Raw genomic sequence first — 19,554 nt, forward strand, 5'->3', positions numbered from 1 at the left:
AAACCATAGTAAAACCTATGTTCTTTTCAGTTACTAAAAATAATTAGAAAGATAAATAGTTTCATTTCAAATTGATTAATTGAAAGATTTACTTTTAGGTCTTTTTTTCATTTTCTTTTCCTGAACAATTAACTAAAGTAATTTCTGCTTTTTTCTGTATTCCATTTTCAATGAATTTACTCTTAAGCCCTCTGCCCCTCAACAACTCAAACAGTAAATATGAGGATTGAGAACTATGAAATCTGAAATAATATTTTAATTTTATACTGCAGAACTTCTAAGCTTTATTGTTTCACAAGCAATTGGAAAAAGTTTGATCAGCAAGAAATCTTTTTAATTTCTTCTGTTGTGCTCACACAGGGAAAGCTTATACAAATATTTTAATTTAAATTACCTTGTTTTCTTTCTAAGCAGTAAAATCACCAATCCCTCCCCTATATTCATTTTTATGTGAGAAAAAATGTATTTCATTCTCTTGCTGGAAAACAACAGTAATGGAACAGTTGGCTGATGTACAGACTGGTGGGTTATCTTGCTTTTTTAAACACATCTGTGAGTTAATCCATCAAATTTCAATTCTTAGTCCAGAAAAATAGAGAATTTAAAAAAATGAACCACCTATGTACATTTTTAACCAAACAGCTTTGATGTTTTCCTAATATATAGGTAAGAACTTAGCAAACTGCAAACCTTTCACGTTTTGTTTTGTTTTGTTTTGTTTTTTTAAAGCCAAACTACTGGCTTTATATGCCAAGGTTTTTTCCACATTAAGATTTTTCCTTCCTTCTTTATAGATAAAATAATAAATTAGGTCACCGTGCAGCATTTACTAGGAAACAGTTACTTTTCCTATCCGTAAGCCTTCAGAAGAACCCAGCTCACCTAAATCACACCCCCAACGTGACATTTCCTTGGGGGAAAATCAACCAAATCTGAGGATTTCAATGAACTTTAATTTATTGCCAGTTAACACAAACATTCAGTTACTGATTCAGGATTTGTGAAACAGAAGAAAAGAAAAACTTTAATACTTAGGGAAAAGACCTTTCTTCCCACTTCACCTACCTCAACTTCACTGCAGACCCTCCTCCCTCTCCTGGTCTCGGCTCCCCTTGCTCCTGGGGCAGCTCACCCTTAGCCCAGCCAGCACAGTGCAGCGAGGGGAGGTGTGAGGTGACAGTGCCTACTGGATTCCTTTTTCCCTCATCGTACTCTTCCACTCTTATTCTTTACTCTGTCATGGGTTCTTCCAGGGGCCACAGTGCCTTTGGGACCTCCCTTCTGTACAGCCTTCAGTGTATCCTCACATGTGCCTACATGTTTCCTCCTGTGTTCCCCTTTGTGCTCCTCCCACGCCGCCTCCTGCCCCCTCCAGCAGCTCCTCTGTGGCTGCCATTTTGTCACATGGTGGGACAGCGCTGTTCGTTGCATGGCGGGCTGGAACTGGCTGTGACTAACACAGGGCAGTCCACGACCTCCTCCCCCACAGCTCCCCTACCAGTTTTGTCCAGTACAGGACTCCAGGTAGGCACAAGCTCTGTGGGTGTTGGTAGCGTTTTGTCCATGGCATAGCTAATTTTTGTGATTCTGTGTCAGAAGAGGCAGGTTAGGAGGCAATTAATTCCATTTAACTTCTGCTAGAGCAGCATTTAAGCTCCCAAGTTTCCTCACCTTTTTAGCTACAGAAGCTATTATTTGATTTTTTTTCTGGCTGTCAAATCTGTAGAAATTTTACTTCTATACTGAGCATACAAGCACAAAGGGAAGGATTTGAGGATGTGAATCATGTCATTTTATAACCATCCTTGGGTTTATTTGGAATTTAAAATCTGTGACTTTTACAAATCAGAACACAAAGCAAGCCATAGAAAGTAAGACTTCCATATGTCCTCAAGAAGTATTTTGTATCACTCTCCTCAAAAGTTGGATGAATTTTATTTAAGTCATTAATGACAAATCTTGTGCAAAGATATCCTTAAAGATTTTCAGTTGGTGGATGTTTTGAAATCATTCAATTTAAAATTCTGAAATATGTAGGGTTATTCTGTGGATAGATTATGAGGAAAGGTTGACATTTTTTATTATTGGAGGTTTCTAAAAAAAGTCAACATATAAATGTTTCTCAGAAATTATATATATATATAAATATCTTTCATTATATTTGGACCTTTTAAAATGTATCAGAATGTTAAATGAAAATAAATGTAATATGCATTATACTACATATGCTGTTCTTTGTACTTTAAGACCCATTCATTTATATATTGACTCTGAGCATTAGATTATTTAGACTAAGTTTAACTAGTTGGATAACTAGTTTTTACTTAGTGGGACAAGAGCACCATTACCAAGAGGCTTGCTAACCTAGTAAGGAGTTCTTTAAAATAGGTTTGTCAGCGTTGGTGACCAAAGCTTGAAGATTTATCAGGGAACGGGGAATGAGGGGAAGCACACACGGGGCAGTACGATGAACGATTTTCTTGCATTCTTTCTGAGAAAATAGGGTGACTATACACAAACACATGTAGCATGGGAAACATAGGAACTGTAAATTCATACTCAATCTCGGATCAATTACATTATTAAAATCACAGAGCTACAAGAGAAGAGCTGGCATAGCTCAAGTCTTGTGATAGACATATACAGACTCTCTAAGAAAGGTGGGTAGTGAACTAAAGAAGTGTTATATTTTGTGCAAAGGAGGGAGCAGAGGGAACTCTGCCAGAAAATGGCATTGCCTATAGAGCTTCTTAAGGATATTTTTGTGACTATGTATTCTATTACTGTGATCATCTGCAAATTTCATAAGCAGATTATTATACTACAGCCTTTAAAATGGAGTTTAACTTTTTAAGGGGCTTTCCACTTCAGCCTATGCAATTTCCTTTCTGCTGCTTGTCTGTAGCACAGCTACTGAAGAAACTTAATAAGAAACACATTCTAAATTGTTTTTTATGAAAGTGGTATAGGATGTGCAGAAAATTTCAAAGCTGAAGTGTATATAAGAGCATTGGATTAAACACTGGCCAACTGCGACATTTAAAATTTGTGAAAGTTGCTGATGGATAAACCAGAAAATTCAGACTTGTGGAAAATTAAGTTCAAAATGTGTTATGAAACTGCTTCTCAATGTTGTGCTCTGTAAAAACAGTCTGAGTGTATAAACATACAGACCCATAAAGGGAAAAATACTAAGCATAAAATGCTTGTGTAGTAATAAAATTCAAGTCAAGATAATTCTGAGCTTCATCCCCCCAAAATCAGTGACATGTCCTAAAGAGTGATCAGTGAGGCTGCAATCCAGGTGAGATTATTTATTTATTTATTTATTATTTAGATCTAACATCTGACAAACTTTCAGAAGTAACAGAAGGATGCAAGGTCCTTGGGAAAGAGACTACCTTCTGATTCAGAAATGTTTGCATAACTTAAGTTATAGCTAAAATAGTATGTTGCCTTTTTAATAAACAATAATGTTTGCTTTCTCATGCCAAGTTATTGCCTGGAGAAGGTAATCCAATTTTCTTTACTCTTCACTTTGAATATGAAGATAATTGATTAAAAATCTTATTTAGAAAACTCTGGTAGAATTTTATAGCAAAACATTTTTTTTTCTCTCAGAATTGAGATTACAGCTAAAGGGTTGTGGTTTTGGAAAAATATAAAAAACTATTATCTGTATAATTAATTTCCATTTCCATTCTACTTTTTACATCAAATAATCATAAGCTGTTTTGGAAAGACTTAAAAAACAATACTTTAAATTTAAAAACATCTGAAAATACTTAGAATTATACTTCACTTTCCACATAATTATTTTATGCATGTAAGTGGTTAATTTATTTTTAATGTATGATAAATATGGGGTTATATGGGGTCCCTGTTTTCTTCAGTTGCCCATCAGAAATCTTAGCAGTTAGATACCAATATTAAGGACAGCAGATGAGCCTCAGATAAAATTCTGTAGATGGTTAGTTTGTGTAGACACATGCATCTGTGTGTGTTTGCTATGGAGAAACAGATAAAGTAGCTTTTCACCACACTAACGGAATCAGTAGTTACTGTCATATCTTTGCCTATATTAAATTTTTTTGAAAGGCACTGGAGTTTCTCAAGGAATTGATTGCTTTCTAATGTAAAGATCTTTCATAACCTTCATCTAAAAGGTAGTTATTAATGTGTATATTTAAGAGCAATAATTAATATGACTGTAAAATTCTTCAAAGGGGGTGATAGAGTGCTAATTCCTTTAGATTGCTCAGATGATTTGTGTGAAACAAGACTGTCTAAAATTTGAAAGAGCAGACAACAGTATGTCTGGGGTTGTACCTGAACTACACTGTGAAGAGTATGCCATGTATTTCATAGAGTCTGTATAACTAAGATCAAGGTATAGACGGATTACTGCAAGTCCTCTCAGCTTTTCTTGATGGGTTTCTTCAAAAGTGGCTCATCTTGCTCAGAACTTTTATTGGCTATTGTAAAGATCATTGTTTAAACTTGGGAAGTTAATACACTCTTTTTCTCACATTTTAAATAATAGATAAAAGTTGTTTATTACTGTGGTAAGTTGAGTTATGCACTTAATTTTAACTGTTTGGTACACTTCAAATATCTAGATAGATAAGATGATGCAATATATTGTATGCCAGATTGAAGCTTGATCTACCATGCAATCTCATCGAATTCTTACTGAAATCCATTAATTTGTATGGTCTATAAATCACTGATAACACTGCCTGTCTTTGATCATCTAATTGAAAATTACAGTTCAATATTTATGTTACATTATTGTGAATATCACTGAAACCTACAAGAATAAGCAAAAAATTAAATAAGACTAACTAGAGAAATATATTTTCAATATTTATTATGAAAATGAAAGAGTGAATAGCAAACCAGAACGATGGTTAGAAAATAAAATATAAAATTTATTAAATTATTTTTCACTTTAAATTATTTAAATATCGCATTAATTTTTTTAATGGTCATTTAGCTATAATTTAAAAAGAAAAAAAAAGCTGCATATATCTATGTCTATAAAAAAAAAAAAACTCAAAACCTTTGTACTCTTATAATCATAGCTCACATCATGATATCAGTGAAACTCCCTCTACATAAAAGCCTTTATGCATATTCAAATATAGATATTCATTTGAATTCATAATACCTTGAAAAGCTAAGCCAAGTCCTCACTTGCATATCACTTTGAAAAATCTTCCCCTTTCAGCATATGGTTAAGATCAGAGAAGTATGTTTGAAAAAATTACGTCTTGGTGGTATGCATATTTTTTGCATTTATGCCTTTATATCACATTTGCAAGTTTGTAGGTTAGATACATTTTCTCAGTACATGGCAAAATAAATTTAATTTGAAAATATGGAGTAAGAATTTTAAAGTAGATTTTTTTTTTTAAGAAATGTCATCAATATTAACTATGCATTTGTAGTTGCATGTCAGATTCTACCAAGTATTAACCAAAGTATTGGCTTCTCACCATTCATGTGAATGTTTTTCTCCCTCTTTCGTAACTGGAAATTAAAAGAACAGGGATGGATACACAGTTCTTTCAAGTCATTTAGGTGCTTAGCTGCTGTTTAGGTATTACATTTTGATTGCAGTGATTGTAGTGTTAGGTATTTAAGTATCTTTGAGGACTCCTACCTCAGTGATTTAACGGGTAATTCAGTAAGTTGTGGAAAGGCAGTGGAGAGATTCTCAGGGCTCTCTACAGAAATCACTGCAAAGATTATCCTCTCTTTCTTTCTTGTTCACATAACATTATTGGACTTGTTGCACATTGATGAAGCTGGGCCAGTGTTAGTCTTCATATATATTCTCTTACCAGATATTCTTTTGTTTGTAATTATGCTGTTTCGGTGTGCTAGAAATACAGGTGATAAAAGCAGATTACACAGAAACAATTATTATATTTTCTTTTATTTGTCAGGGTCTTATGCACTATGAAGTCAATGGTAAAACTTTTGTCAACTTCAGTATTTGTCAGTTTACTTGAAGATCAATTCTTTTTTTCCAGTGGCTTCACAAGTTAAGGCACCAAACATTTTCATGGGGATTAACGTTGGTCGGCCTTCTCCCAGATATGCTTTTACCTATGACAATCTGGTTGCGAGAGTGGAAGCAAATAAATCACAAGCAATTGATACAGTAGGTGGAGGAATATAGGGACACAGCACAGTAATTCTGTTATTTATTGGGCTAATTCTTGCATTACAGAGGCTAAGATGATATCCAGTGTGCTCTTGGTAATATTTACAGCACTTAAATGTAGTCAGTATTAATTTTATTTGTAGCAAATTTGCTATATGAGTCAGAACAAAATACATGATTGTTTGTCTGGGCCATTATTGCTGATGGTAACAAAATTGCATTTGGGCAAAAATCTCTAAACAGATGTGTCTCAGAATAGGGGACATGCTCACTGACACAGCTTGTGTTTTTAACACAGTCACTCTATTTTTTTAAGTATTAGTAGAGTATATTAACATTTTTAATCAACAGTTTTTTATATTTCTAGGAACTAGGATAGGTTTCTCTATAATTCATTTGTGAAAAGCAAAATAAATTAGTTCTGCAGTACAGTATTTTCCAAAAGCACTTCTATATTTGAGACTGAGAAAGCTATTCCAAAGTCTTTAGCCTTGCACGGTACTCCTAGTTTTCTGCTTTTAATTTGTTACATGATCTGAAAGGCTATTTCACATGCTATTATTTGTCTTTCCAGTGTTCATAAGTTTCAGTAATTTAGCTATGAAAATTTACCTATAAAAACTTTTTAAAATCAGTACTTGATAAAGCATATTTCAATCAATATTTTAAAAAAATCAATATACAGACCCTTCAAAATCATTGAACCAGTATGTTACCCATTGTTTTAACGCACATTTTACGTCTGTGAATTAAGAGTTAAAAATTATTCTCTTTATTGTCCTTAATGCATGAAAACAAAACTTCATTATTACCTTTTTTGTATTTTCTTATTCCTTTCACAGTAAAAGACTTGAACCTGTGATGTGATGAGGTTCCTCTGTTTTGTTGTACTTAGTGGGTGCTAAGTACACTGGCTAACTAGTAAGATTAAATCCAAGATATGTTTGTACTTTACTTTTTCTTATCTGGTCATATAATAATTTAACAGAATTTTTAAGAGACAAAACCTGGTATTTTAAACTCTTAAACTACTGTCATTAAGAGATTTCTTAGAGTCATTAAGTTTTTTCTTTCCATTAGAAGTGAGTCATTATGTGTGTCAGAATTCTTTAAAGCTTTTGTTCTGTGATGTGATACTCCTTAAAAATATTTTTTTTTTTAAATCCTTGTCATTATTTTTTCATCAATATTGACTGGATTTTGGGGCTCTAGGGCAAGTTGTATTTCTGTTAGCACTCTAATTAAGCAGAAACAAGAATTGCTTTTCAGGCATATTTCAAACATTTCAATAATAATCTAAGTAATATGATATGGTATTTCCACCTAGTAACATGGTATTTCTGTGTAAGTTATTTGAAAATAATTCCATTTCTGAAAGCAATAGCACTACATTCACAATCAGCTTAATTTGTTCACATAAAAAAACTTTGATATGAAAGCCTCAAAACCAATTTTTGAGTTATTAGGCATATATGTACCATTAAGATAGAAGATACACAACATCAGTCATTTGAGAACAGTTTTCTCATAGAGTTCTGTTGGTGTTAGAACTGATTTTGTACATCTTCAATATTTACTTAGTTTATTCAGCATAAGATTGTATGTTAGAAAATAGAGCATTATTGTGTTGGTGTCAAATACTCTTTGACCAGATTCTTTTAGATATGCCACATGTGGAGGATGTAATGTTTAATATCAAATTTACTTATTTAAAGACAGTTGATGTTACACAAGACTTCTATTTTAGCAGAGTAATATAAAACATATTGCATAACATCACAAATGTAGGTTACACTTAGCAAAATATATAGCAATTACAATATAGTTTTATCACAATACCAGTGTGATTACCATTACAAGTATCTATAATGTGCTCACCATCACAACACTGGGCGTTCGCAATCACTGGAAAGAATACATGGGATGAAGATGGCTCAAGCCCATTGATCTCTTTGAAGTTCCTTCATTAGTTTTCTATTTTTTATACTTCATTTTGGGCTGAGCCATGTATTCACTCTGCTCATGCTGGTCTGGCTAACTCAGGGAGATATTCACGCTCTTGATGAATTCAGGGAGAAATAATTCCACCACCAGTTAATCCACTCAACTGCTGATAGCTGTTTATCTAAAACAAAGGCCACCCTCTGGTCCACTTTGTGATGAGATAAAAGTCAGTCTTTGCACAGCTGTGCTCATTCATACTCTGCATTATTCCCTGAACTTTATGGGTACATCACCCTTGACCATCTCCTCTGAGCCTTCTTCCATTTTAGGTGTTTATTGGTGTATTCATAACCAAAAATAATTAGTTGTGTAATTGGTCAAATAATTTAATGGTTATTCACATATCATGAAAAATGTATTCCTATGGTCAAATTTGAAATACTTGATCTACTAGAAGTTACACTCCGTAAAATTACTATCTTGTAAACATCTTAATTTTGAAAATGTCTTGCATCTGACATTTGGAAAATCACCTGTGAATGGATTTGGTATGAAGACTGATTATCTGTTTGAAAATTGGAAAAATATTATTGGAGAATAAACTTAAACATCACTAGATGTTCCCTAAAATAAAATATGATAATATAATTAGCATAGGATAGGTAATATTCTCATGCTTCTTTTCTCAGAATAATGTAACTGCTTCACATCACGTGCCAGACTGCATATAATAGGGACTCAACTCAACTTGCTTTATGAAAACATTTTTGGTTAAAGCAAAAGAGGAAATAATGAAATTTTTGCATGCTCTTGTAAAGTGAGTGAAACAATGCCAGTGAAAATGATAAATAGTAGATTGTAAAAAATATGTATTGGCACTAGTATAATAATTTTAAAATAACTGAAATCTGAAGCAATTACTTATTAACACCTTAACTTTCCAACAGAATTCCAAGTTTAACATGTTAAAAAACTTTAAGCAATTTTTTACCTAAAAGTAATGAACTACTATTCTCAGCAAGAAAGTATATTTTTCTAAGGGATGATTTTAATGACAATTATAATTTTTTTTTTTTTTTTAACAGCTGAAGATGCATGTGGAGGAACTATGAGAGGATCCAGTGGTATCATCTCAAGCCCCAACTTTCCTAATGAATATCATAATAATGCGGATTGCACATGGACAATTGTGGCAGAGCCTGGTGATACTATTTCACTCATATTTACAGATTTCCAAATGGAAGAGAAGTATGATTATTTGGAAGTAGAAGGTTCTGAACCACCTACAATATGGTAAGCCAACTATTGCAATTTTAATGTTGTGGAAAAAAAAAAAAAAAGATGATGAAATGTGGAAGGATAATTCCTGTTACTTTTCCATTTGCCAATAAGTAGTCTTGTTGAAAACAAACAAAAACCACCAGTAATGGTTGTCACTATGGCATGAATGTTGATATTGTATTTGCAGCCTTAAAATAATTTCCAAATATATTTCAAGGGTGTAATATTGAGATGAAAGGCACTGTAGACTCATTCACCTCATTGTTTATAGGTCTAACCATTCTGACCATTATTGTATTAAAAATGTATATATTTAGAAACAGAATGGACTGTTGTACTGGTACGGATTGGTGGAGCCTTCAGGGAATTTCATGTCAGAAAGTGAATGACATGGAGTCCTTTCAGCACAGGGCTGGGGAAGTAGCATTCGTCACACTTGTTGGTCACAGCTTCTCTCTGGAGGAGTTTCTGCACAGAGAACTGTATACGTGGTCTCACTAAATATTATGATGTTGCTGGGTATGGCTGGTGTTATGCTCATCTAGAAAATTCCATCCTGTTCTGTGAGATACAACACCTTGAGCTAAGTAGCCACAGCACTGTTTAATTTTGGTTTTATTTCAAATGTACTACCTTTAGAGAGTATTTTTGTTTGTTTGTTGACTTAGCAGTAGTGACAATGTTTTTGCTAGACTGGCTTCTGCAATTCTTGATGTGTAGATGTTTTGATAGAACAAGTAGAAGAAATAAAATAGTAAACAACCTCTTTCAAGATCAGGTTCAGTTAAGTAGAAAAAATAAATTATACATTCTGTGGTTTTCTAGCCTGGTAGCTTTATGGTAACACAGCATCACACTACTCAAGAAGCACGTGAATATGACAAATTCTTGTGTTTGTTATATTGCTTTAAATACACTATTGGTTCACAAAAAAAAAAGACGTATACAAAACCATGAATAACAGTGATGTTCTCCAGTAAAATTTTAAGCTCTTAACTGGTTCATAAAGCATTATGAAGTTTCTGCAAAAAAGAGGCATTTGAAAAACAGGTGATACAAGAGGCGGTTGGCTAGCCACATTAAAGTCAGTAGAGTCTTGCTTTCTTATTATCAATACAAAACCCCACTAAACATAGCATATACCAAATAAAGTAAATTATTTTAAATTTTATAATAAGAAAATATTCCAAATTAAATAATTACAATATTTTGAAAGCATCAGTCTCAGCTTCTACAAGTGATGCTTGTAAGTAATATTCCTTACTACTTCAGGATATAGTAGAAACCTATACACTAAGTCTCAGCTTTAACAAATAGTATTTCATTGTTCAAGTTAATTCAAACTGCCACCTACGTAGTTAATTGCCTGTATTAGAATATTACTTAATTGCCATTGAGTTTTTCAGGTTGTTAAACTGAAATCTTTTGAACTAGCTGTCAGCTAAAATAATTTTTAAAAAATAATTTATAATAACTATTAGTGAGTTAACACCAATGACATACAGACAATATGAATCACTTGAAAAGCTAAATGTGCATTCAGTTATTCTTCAATGTGTTTTATATATGCAGTTATGATCTTCAAACAATGATTTCATTTTTTTTCTGCAAAAGGCCTTGACTATATTTAAATGATATAATAAGATTATTTTATATGGAAATTCTCATATTATCTGTTTACAAAACATAAACAATTACAATGCTAATTTAATAATTCATCACGTAAAGAAGCATAATGAGAACATATTCTTTTTTTAGCTTGTCATTTATATTCCCTAAATTAGACTGGTGTATTCAGTTATGTAAAAGTATCCCCCCATATGTTAGGAAAAATAGATTTGGAAAGATTAATTAACATCAATTTGTTGATTAGATTTACAGTGGTAATACTTTATATTCCCTTAGACTATAGCTTGAAGTTTAGTTCAAGATATCTTAGTTTATAAAGTCTACATAGAAATATACTTCTAAACCTAAAAACAGATTCTTGATCTTTCATTCTGGAAAACAAATTGTACATAATTTGTAAAACTACTGAAAAAATATCAGTTGATCTGGATAGTAAGTAGTATTAAAAAATAACTTCTTAGACATTTTGTTGCTTTACGTGACTATTACACATTTTAAAAAAACCTCAAACTTTTCATCTGCACATTTTCTGCGTAACAGAATCTTCCTACTTTTTGGTTCTAAGTAAAACAATGAGCTAGAACATACATCAAGTAGATATGGGGTTATCTGCGAGACAAGACATGGAATTCTTTATTAAGTGCTAACTTTCAATAGTTTACCAGTCAGTCATTATAATATTTCAGTTATGCCAAGTCTTTCCTTTAAGAAAATCTTGATAGGCCATTTTCATTTAAGTAGTGGGAAAAAATTGCATAGATGTCCTTCAGTTTTTTGTTGTTTGATGTGAAGGGCTGATTCTGACATTTGCTAACTTGAATTGAATGAAGGTGTTCTTTCCATTTGGGAAGTGAAACTGAGATAAAATTATTAGTTTGAGGAAACAATTTTCCCCATTTTTTTTCTTGATAAAACAAAACAAAACAAAACTAATATCAAATGAAATGTTCTATTTTGCCTAAGTGAAAAGTTAAGGTTTGAGACATTTGTTGGTGAAATAAATAGCAATGTCATTATGGGATATTTTATCCAGCATATGGAAGTTCAGAGTTAAATACTCTAAGAGTATTCTGAGTGTTCAGTTAAAGAGTTTTCTAATGCTTGCCTCTAGGATACTTTGGTTGGAATGTTTCAGTCTCTTATCCACTGTTGATCACTTCTAATGGAATATTTAATAATCACTGAGCAGAAAACTGGAACAGTTCTCTAGGCTGCTTTGACATGTGTATTCTGGATTCCAGCAAGTATTCTAGTCTGAATTGTTAAAACAATTGTTAAGATTCTAGTTAAATTCTATAGGCAAATAAGTAGAACCTCCTTCCCAAAATATTCTAGGAAAGACTTTAGAGCAGTCACCTGATGAGAGCGGGTGAGGGTGGAAAGTATATATTTCATACTGTTCTAGGCAAAGATCTTAAATCTGTATCTTCTATTCCTGAATAACAGCTTCCTTTAGCTGTTGTTGAAAAACATGTTGACAATTTTTCCTCTTACATATTTGAAGAGTTTGGTTATTACAAAAAAAAAAAAAAACAACCAAACAAACAAAAAAAAAAAAAAACAAAAAACAAACCAAAACCACAACAAAACAAAAAAAGCAAAAACAAAAACAAAGGTATTAGACTAATTGAACTTGAAATAATGATTAGTTTTGAATTAACCAATTTGGTGGATAGACTGGAAAGTTATAGAAAATAATGGCTATCATAAAGTATATGCTTAGGGATGTCATTAAGATAACTACTACTGTACAAAGACCGCAATGTCTTTTCAAAGAACAGATTATGCACATTTTTTATTATTTGGTAACATGAAGATGTGCATTAATGTGAAAGTGTTTGAGAGTTTAACAGTATTTCAAATGTTGTAGGAAAAATGTACTTCACTTCTACCATGACAAAAAAACAAAACAAAACAAAACAAACAAACAAAAAAAAAACACCAAACTTTTCAGCTCTGTTCTCTCTGAGTAAGTGTTCTAAGAAAATCTTTGTGTAGCGTTCTAACACTGCACCCACCTACCACTGACATATTCACACAAATTATTAAGACATCTAAGTACTGTGTTACGACAGATAAATTTGAAATATGATGTAATTACTCCTTAAAAAAAAAAAAAAACAACAAAACCCTCACTTCTCTCTTACTGATACTGTACTTTTAGGTATTTCAAAATGTTTCCTGTTTAAGTTTCCTAAAATGTAAAGGAGACTTAGAATTTTTGACAGTACATTGCAGTATTTTATTGTTTAGTCTATTACTCTGCTTCTTATATTAGCCAAATTATATTTTTTCCTGTATAAATCTAGATACAATGTAAAATGTTACATAATGAATTAAATTTGTGTTGGTGAAACCATAGGCACTTTATTTCTGTTCTGAAACACATTTAAATATTTTATTGTTTGATATTGCATATTTTGTGCATCATATCAATTGTGTTAAAAAAGACTAGCTATTAGAGAACAATGGCTAGTAAAATTAATTTCACCCTTGCAACAGTGATTAGCACATTTTTTTTCCAGTAGAAGCACTCCCTTTGTGTTCATTTGAAATATTCTGTAGAGAATGAAATTACATTTTGTGAAAAAAATCTTTCCTTTAACTTTATGTGCAACAAAAAGAATCCTGTTTTAAAAGGTTTTGTCTGAGATACTTAAAACTTTTTTGATCTTTACAATAAACTTCTTCAAGATAATCTGTTAGCTTAAGACTCCCTTGTGGGCTGTATGGATGAGAAACAATAAGAACACAAAAATATATGTCTTTAGGTTGCCAAATCAGAATTTATTCGAAGTAACTAGTTATTTGTTTCTTATCAATTTGGATCTATCCTTGACTTGGGAACATTCCTGATGAACTTTACAATGTATACGGTGTGTTTCAATTCAATTTTTTTATATTGCGAACGTAGTTTGTTTATTCTTCTGTATAGCACAACTAAGGACAATTTAATGATCACACTATGCTCATTAGAAATCTATAGCAATCATAACTTCCCTGTAAGAGTTTCAAAGAAAAATATTTGAAAGCACCTAGTCCTAAATAAATAGTATCAGTGTACGGAATGACCAGTAGGTTTAAACACAACGTTCTTGAATTTCAGAGTAGATTCTATTTTACATTTTATAAGAGGATAATTACATTTTAACTTCAAGTGCTGTCATAATGTTGCACTTGCTGGCTTTTTTCTGACTCCAAGATTACAAACTTCCTTAATGAACTTTTAAAATATTAGTAGTATGTTCAGAGAGCGGTTAGTCAAATAATATACAGTGTTTTATAGAAAAAAAATATGCTTAAATAAATATTCATAGAAAATAAGATTTATGTTAAATAAAGGTAGTTTACCTCTAAATTAAATAAATTTCACTGAGAAAAAAATAATTTTATAAAGTTTTGGTGATGATGAAGCATGGTATTGCAGTAATATTTGAACATCATTGAGAATAGCTGTTTTGGATCAGTAAATGTTTATGTTTGGAGTTCAGTGTCTGATAGCGGCAACAGCAGTTGCTTAGGAAAAGCGTAGAAAACACCAGAATGATACAGTGTGCTCTTCCTCCTTGTGTATATTTTCAGCTTCTCTAGTTAGTAATTTAGGAACTTATTGAACCAACACTTAAAAACATGCATTAAATAGCTGTAAATTGATCTTTCTTTTGTTAATTAGTCATTCTTCAAGGGTCATTCTTCAAGACCCCATGGAAAGTAACAGATCAGATGTTTTGTTTTGGTTTATTTTTTTTGAATATCCAAGCACGCTGTATCAGTGAGCTCCCTGTTATCCACAGAATCATGTATTCCTTAAAATAACCTTAACTGATGTGTCAGTCATAACTTTCCTCTATAGAAGCCGTATCGTCTGTTTCCTTGCATTCATCCCTATATATACAAATTCTCTTTCTTTTTACCATTTTAATCAGTTCTCTAAAGTAATGAGGCATATCAGCCTGTGGCTTGCTCTCTACTTTGAATTAACTTTAGCTTCTCACTTTCCTCCCAAGTCCTGGATACATGGTCATCAATGTTGTGTGAGGATCTGTTTTTCCCAAGACTCTCCTCTCCCTGAGACTGAATCAAATACAGTTGTGGGATCAATATGTCCTAGGTTCCACCTCAGTTGGCAGTATGAACAAGAATATGTTGGGCTCATCTACATTATTCATAATGTAATCATTGATCCCTATTCCAGGATGGCACTATGCTTTTAGATAACATCATGCATTTTCACACACTTGTAGCCTTTATACCATGTTGTAATAACATCACCCCGGAGGTTTACAATACACATGACAACAGCACATTACCGCAGACATTTTGAGCAGTAAGAACAGAAAAAAAAAATATATCTTAGAACAGTGTAGAAGGGTCCAGAGGAAATTTTGCCCAAGTGTTATGAAGCATGAATGTTGCCCATTCACTCAAGAGGAGCCTTAGGTAGTATCACTCCACATTCATGGCCTCATGCCCTGGGATCATTACTTGGGACAATTGGTTTTAGCACTGTAGGCCTCCTGTAATATCTAGAATACAGAGCCTCTCATGTGTTATTTTCTATGTCTTTGCTGTCATTTGCAATTTAATGATGGAGAAAATTAGTATTTCCTGACTCTTAATTCCATTTTACTAGTGCTATGAAAGAACAAAATGATAAACATTCGGTACTTTGCAGAACTTGTAAGCAATATTAGTGAAGAGTACATCAACTAGCTCTAATTAAAAGCAAAGTGAGGATGAGCAGACAGATGATAGTTATTATGGAAAAGGATTTTTTTTTTTTTTTTTTTTTTTGGAGAGGAAGATGCAGTTATTTCATGTTAGACATCTACATGGTAATTTTTAAGTGCCAGTTCAGTTACAATAAAAATTAGCCTTCAGGAGGCATTTAAAAATTATACTGTTGTTGACGATTAACCTACAACAGAAATATGCATTAACACAACAGATTCTCAATCATATCTTTATAACAAAACAGTGATTTTATTTATGCAACCATCCAGTGTCTGAATAGGTTAGATTTATTTTCAGTCAACATACTTGATCAGATGGTCATATATAAGGCTACAGAGGAAAAGAGGAAAACCTTTGCCTGACATAAATGTAGCAGCACAGGGATAGAAAATCATACCTTGACAGTACGAGTACCAATGAAAATAATAATGTGTTGGAGAAAAAGCCAAAACAGACAAGACAAGAAGCAGAGGTATTCATAGGCAGAGATTAAAATGGGGGGGAAAACCCCACCTCAGACCCAGCAATTTTTTTCCTGAAAAATCACTTCAAAGTACAAGGTGACAAGTACAGTGGTTTCTTTTTAATTAACGAAGACTGTTGACACTACCTTAGATATTATTACCATTTTCTCACTAGTTATTATACAAAGTTTTTAAATCCGTGCTTAATGCTCAGAGAAAAGACTCAAAAAGTAATGTTTATGAGTAATATCATCTTAATAAGGATGTTAAATGACCCAGAAGATAAGTGGTTTGTAATCTGAAAAATTTGAGTTCAAATTTAAAGAATAGTCAAATAGATGGAAAAAATTATTCACTTAGTCTGGCAAACAAAATGCAGTCATAAGTATCTGCTGAAAAATGATTAACAGAGTGTTTGTTTACTGGATAGAATTCATTTTTTACTGGATTTAATGGCAAAAAAAAAAAATAGATGTAACTGCAAAAAATCAACCAAGTTTTTGAATGCCGAAGTCCTTCACCCCTTCTAAAACAGGAAATAGAAGATAATGGAGATAGTGATTAGAACAAGGTAAACAGAAAGTCAGGAATAGGAGGAATACTAATGCTAAAAATATTGTATAATTTGAGTCTTTCGTAATCCATGCAGTATGCATTATAGTTTTCATCATCTTTTTCTGAAGGACTGAGAACAGAAATGAAGTGGTTTGCTTTCTTGGAGAAAAAAACTTTCCATAGAAACCAGGTACTTCTGTCCTTTTGGTTTTGCCTCTGTGGTTTGATATTGTACATGACTGTTCAGCATTTCACCTGAGGCATTTCTATTGTGGTTATTCAGAGCAGACCAAGAAGCACAGTGCATTTCATAATGTGTAGGGTCAGGCCCAATTGTAGTGTTAGGAGGGCAATTTGTTACAGTGATTGTGGAGGCTAATGGCATGTTTTTCATTGTTCTGTTGTGTGATTCCATTTGGTAACCATAATTTTAAAAGGACTTTGAAACGGACTTATATCTGGTACTCTCAAAATGCATACTGAAACATGAAAAAGATTTGAATCTAAGAGATGAAAAAGTTATCAAATAACTTGTTCAACAATAGAGGTGGAGGCTTCTCTGTGTTATTTTGTACTATTTGTTCTTGTATGTTTTTGAAGAAATAGAAGGCCCTTCCATAGTACCCTGTTCTAGTGATTTTTTTCTGTATTAATTTCTCAGATTGTACTTAAAAGTGTAGTGCACAAACATGTCTCAAACTTTTCAGGCAGAACAGAGACATGTAGCCATGGGTTATATGATCAAAATCTTCATTCTGTCACTTAACAGTAAAGACCTTGAAATCTATGCTTTTTTAAAAATACATATTTAGTTACTTTGTGATGCATACAATAAATAGACTCAGTCCTTAATAAAGGCAGAATCTGACCTTAGGAAACTGTCATATCCAAGAAAATAAAAATAAACTGAAGGTGTAAATCAAGAGTTTAATCCTGGATTTCAATATGTTACGTATGTGTCTACATAATAAGGTTGTAAGGGAACACAAAACAGAATGATAGAATATTATAATCAGGATAATTCAACATGGAAGGGAATTCAGGAGATGTCTAGTCAAACCTACTGCTGAAAGCAGGCTCAGCTCTGAGGTGAGACAGGGTAGTTCAGGGCTTTATCCAGATTGGTCTTGAAAACCTCCAAAAATGGAGACTGCAGAACCTGCGTGGGCAACTTTCTTCAATGCCTCACTGCCCTTGTTGAGGAAAAGCTTTTCCTTTTTTTCCTTATTTGGAAATCATTGTCTACAGTCAGAATCAATACACAACAATTTATTACCTCAAAAATCTCTTTGAGGTCCAAATGTCTCTTGTGGTCTCTTTCTTCCTCATGGATAGGCAGTAGTATGACCTTTGGGCAGGTTCGCTGATCTACCCAGTCTTAACTCATGAGTTGAAGACACATTGGATCATGTTGGAGTCTTTCCTTTCCTTGGCTCATACTGTCCCACTCGTCTTCTAGGGGTATGTACATGAACCAGAGACATGAATCATACTGTCTTCCTCTGGAATACAGTAAGCTAAAACTTATCTGGTACATGTGATTTATTACTATATAAAGGTGTCAAGCCTGGGTGAGACAACTATTTGTTAAATTACAGTGTATACTTGCATCAGGCATGGAGTCAAACATAGTCACTGAGTCACCTTGGATCATTATGGTACAAATGAACACTTTACATAACCACAAAGTGATACTGCTTTTGAAAAATGATGTTCCCACTCTTATTTACCTCTCATCCCCTAACTCATGCTGGCCCAGGCATTTACACAGTCACAAAGAAACTGCACCAGGAAGTGATACAGATAAAAATTAACTTCCTGTGTTAGTCAGTAGGTAATATGAGAGTTGAACAGAACAGTGAGGCACATAGAGAGTGGAAGACTGGCTCCTAAGGAAGTAGGATAATTTTATTGTCAAAATAAAGCCTGAACTGTTTCCCTCTCAGGTATTGTAAATTGAATGACAGCATTCATGCAAGGGTTTACATTTTTTTTAAAACATGTGGAGAGACTTCACAAAGTTGATTTCCTTTATATTTTTCTACTGTATCCTTAGTTTATTGCATTCCTGTGATGGTGTAAAATATTTTATGCTGATTAAGGTACACAGTGTTAGGAAGGCAGTACTTCTTTATTGCTGCAAAAAAAATAGTTCAACCTGTGGTTAAGTGCACTTCTCTTGAAAAAACATTTCTGAATCTGTTCCAAATGTCTTACCTTTCCTGTGTTCATGAATACTGCATTTGTAAGCCCTATCTGAAGATACAAGTTTTCATTATTCTGATGGTAATTTTTAATATGTTTGAAGTTATTCTTATCTGGAGTCAAACAGTTATCCACCAGCAGTTTTCAAATGAGCAGTTTGGATGGGTTTTTTCCATACACTTCACAACAGAGATATGATTATATTATTTCCCAAAGTCTTACCAATATTCAAAACAAATTGAAAAATGATTCTTGTTAATCCTTATATGGTAAAAGAGTAGTCAGGTTTTTCCACCCTCCATCTTGATCAGAAATTTACTGACTATTGTGTTTGTGCTTCCATGGACCTCTTTAACACTCTTTGGATGGAACAGCCCAGAGTGCTTCCAGTATTGCTTATTTGTAACTCTGTTTTGTAAAAACCAGATTAATAATAGTCTAGACCTAGGGCATTTTACTAATGACTACTTGAAAAACATGATCAGTACTAAAACCAAAGAAGTACAAAAAGATGAGGAGTCTCTGACTCAGAAGATTCTGGAAAAATTGCAGATAGGAAGATGATTTGGT

The 19,554-nt window shown here is 32.9% G+C and overlaps 1 protein-coding gene across 1 annotated transcript in view; it reads left to right on the plus strand.

The window, feature by feature from the left end:
* The window catches only part of CSMD3 (CUB and Sushi multiple domains 3), a 703,442-nt gene that overhangs the window by 192,064 nt on the left and 491,824 nt on the right, over window positions 1-19,554 (plus strand). The window contains exon 5 of the mRNA XM_042785878.1: window positions 9,202-9,409. Coding sequence (XP_042641812.1) covers window positions 9,202-9,409 — 208 coding nt within the window. The remainder of the gene's footprint in view (window positions 1-9,201; window positions 9,410-19,554) is intronic.

Source organism: Tyto alba, unplaced genomic scaffold, assembly GCF_018691265.1.
Source record: "Tyto alba isolate M040663 unplaced genomic scaffold, T.alba_DEE_v4.0 Super-Scaffold_9, whole genome shotgun sequence".
Taxonomy (NCBI): Eukaryota; Metazoa; Chordata; class Aves; order Strigiformes; family Tytonidae; genus Tyto; species Tyto alba.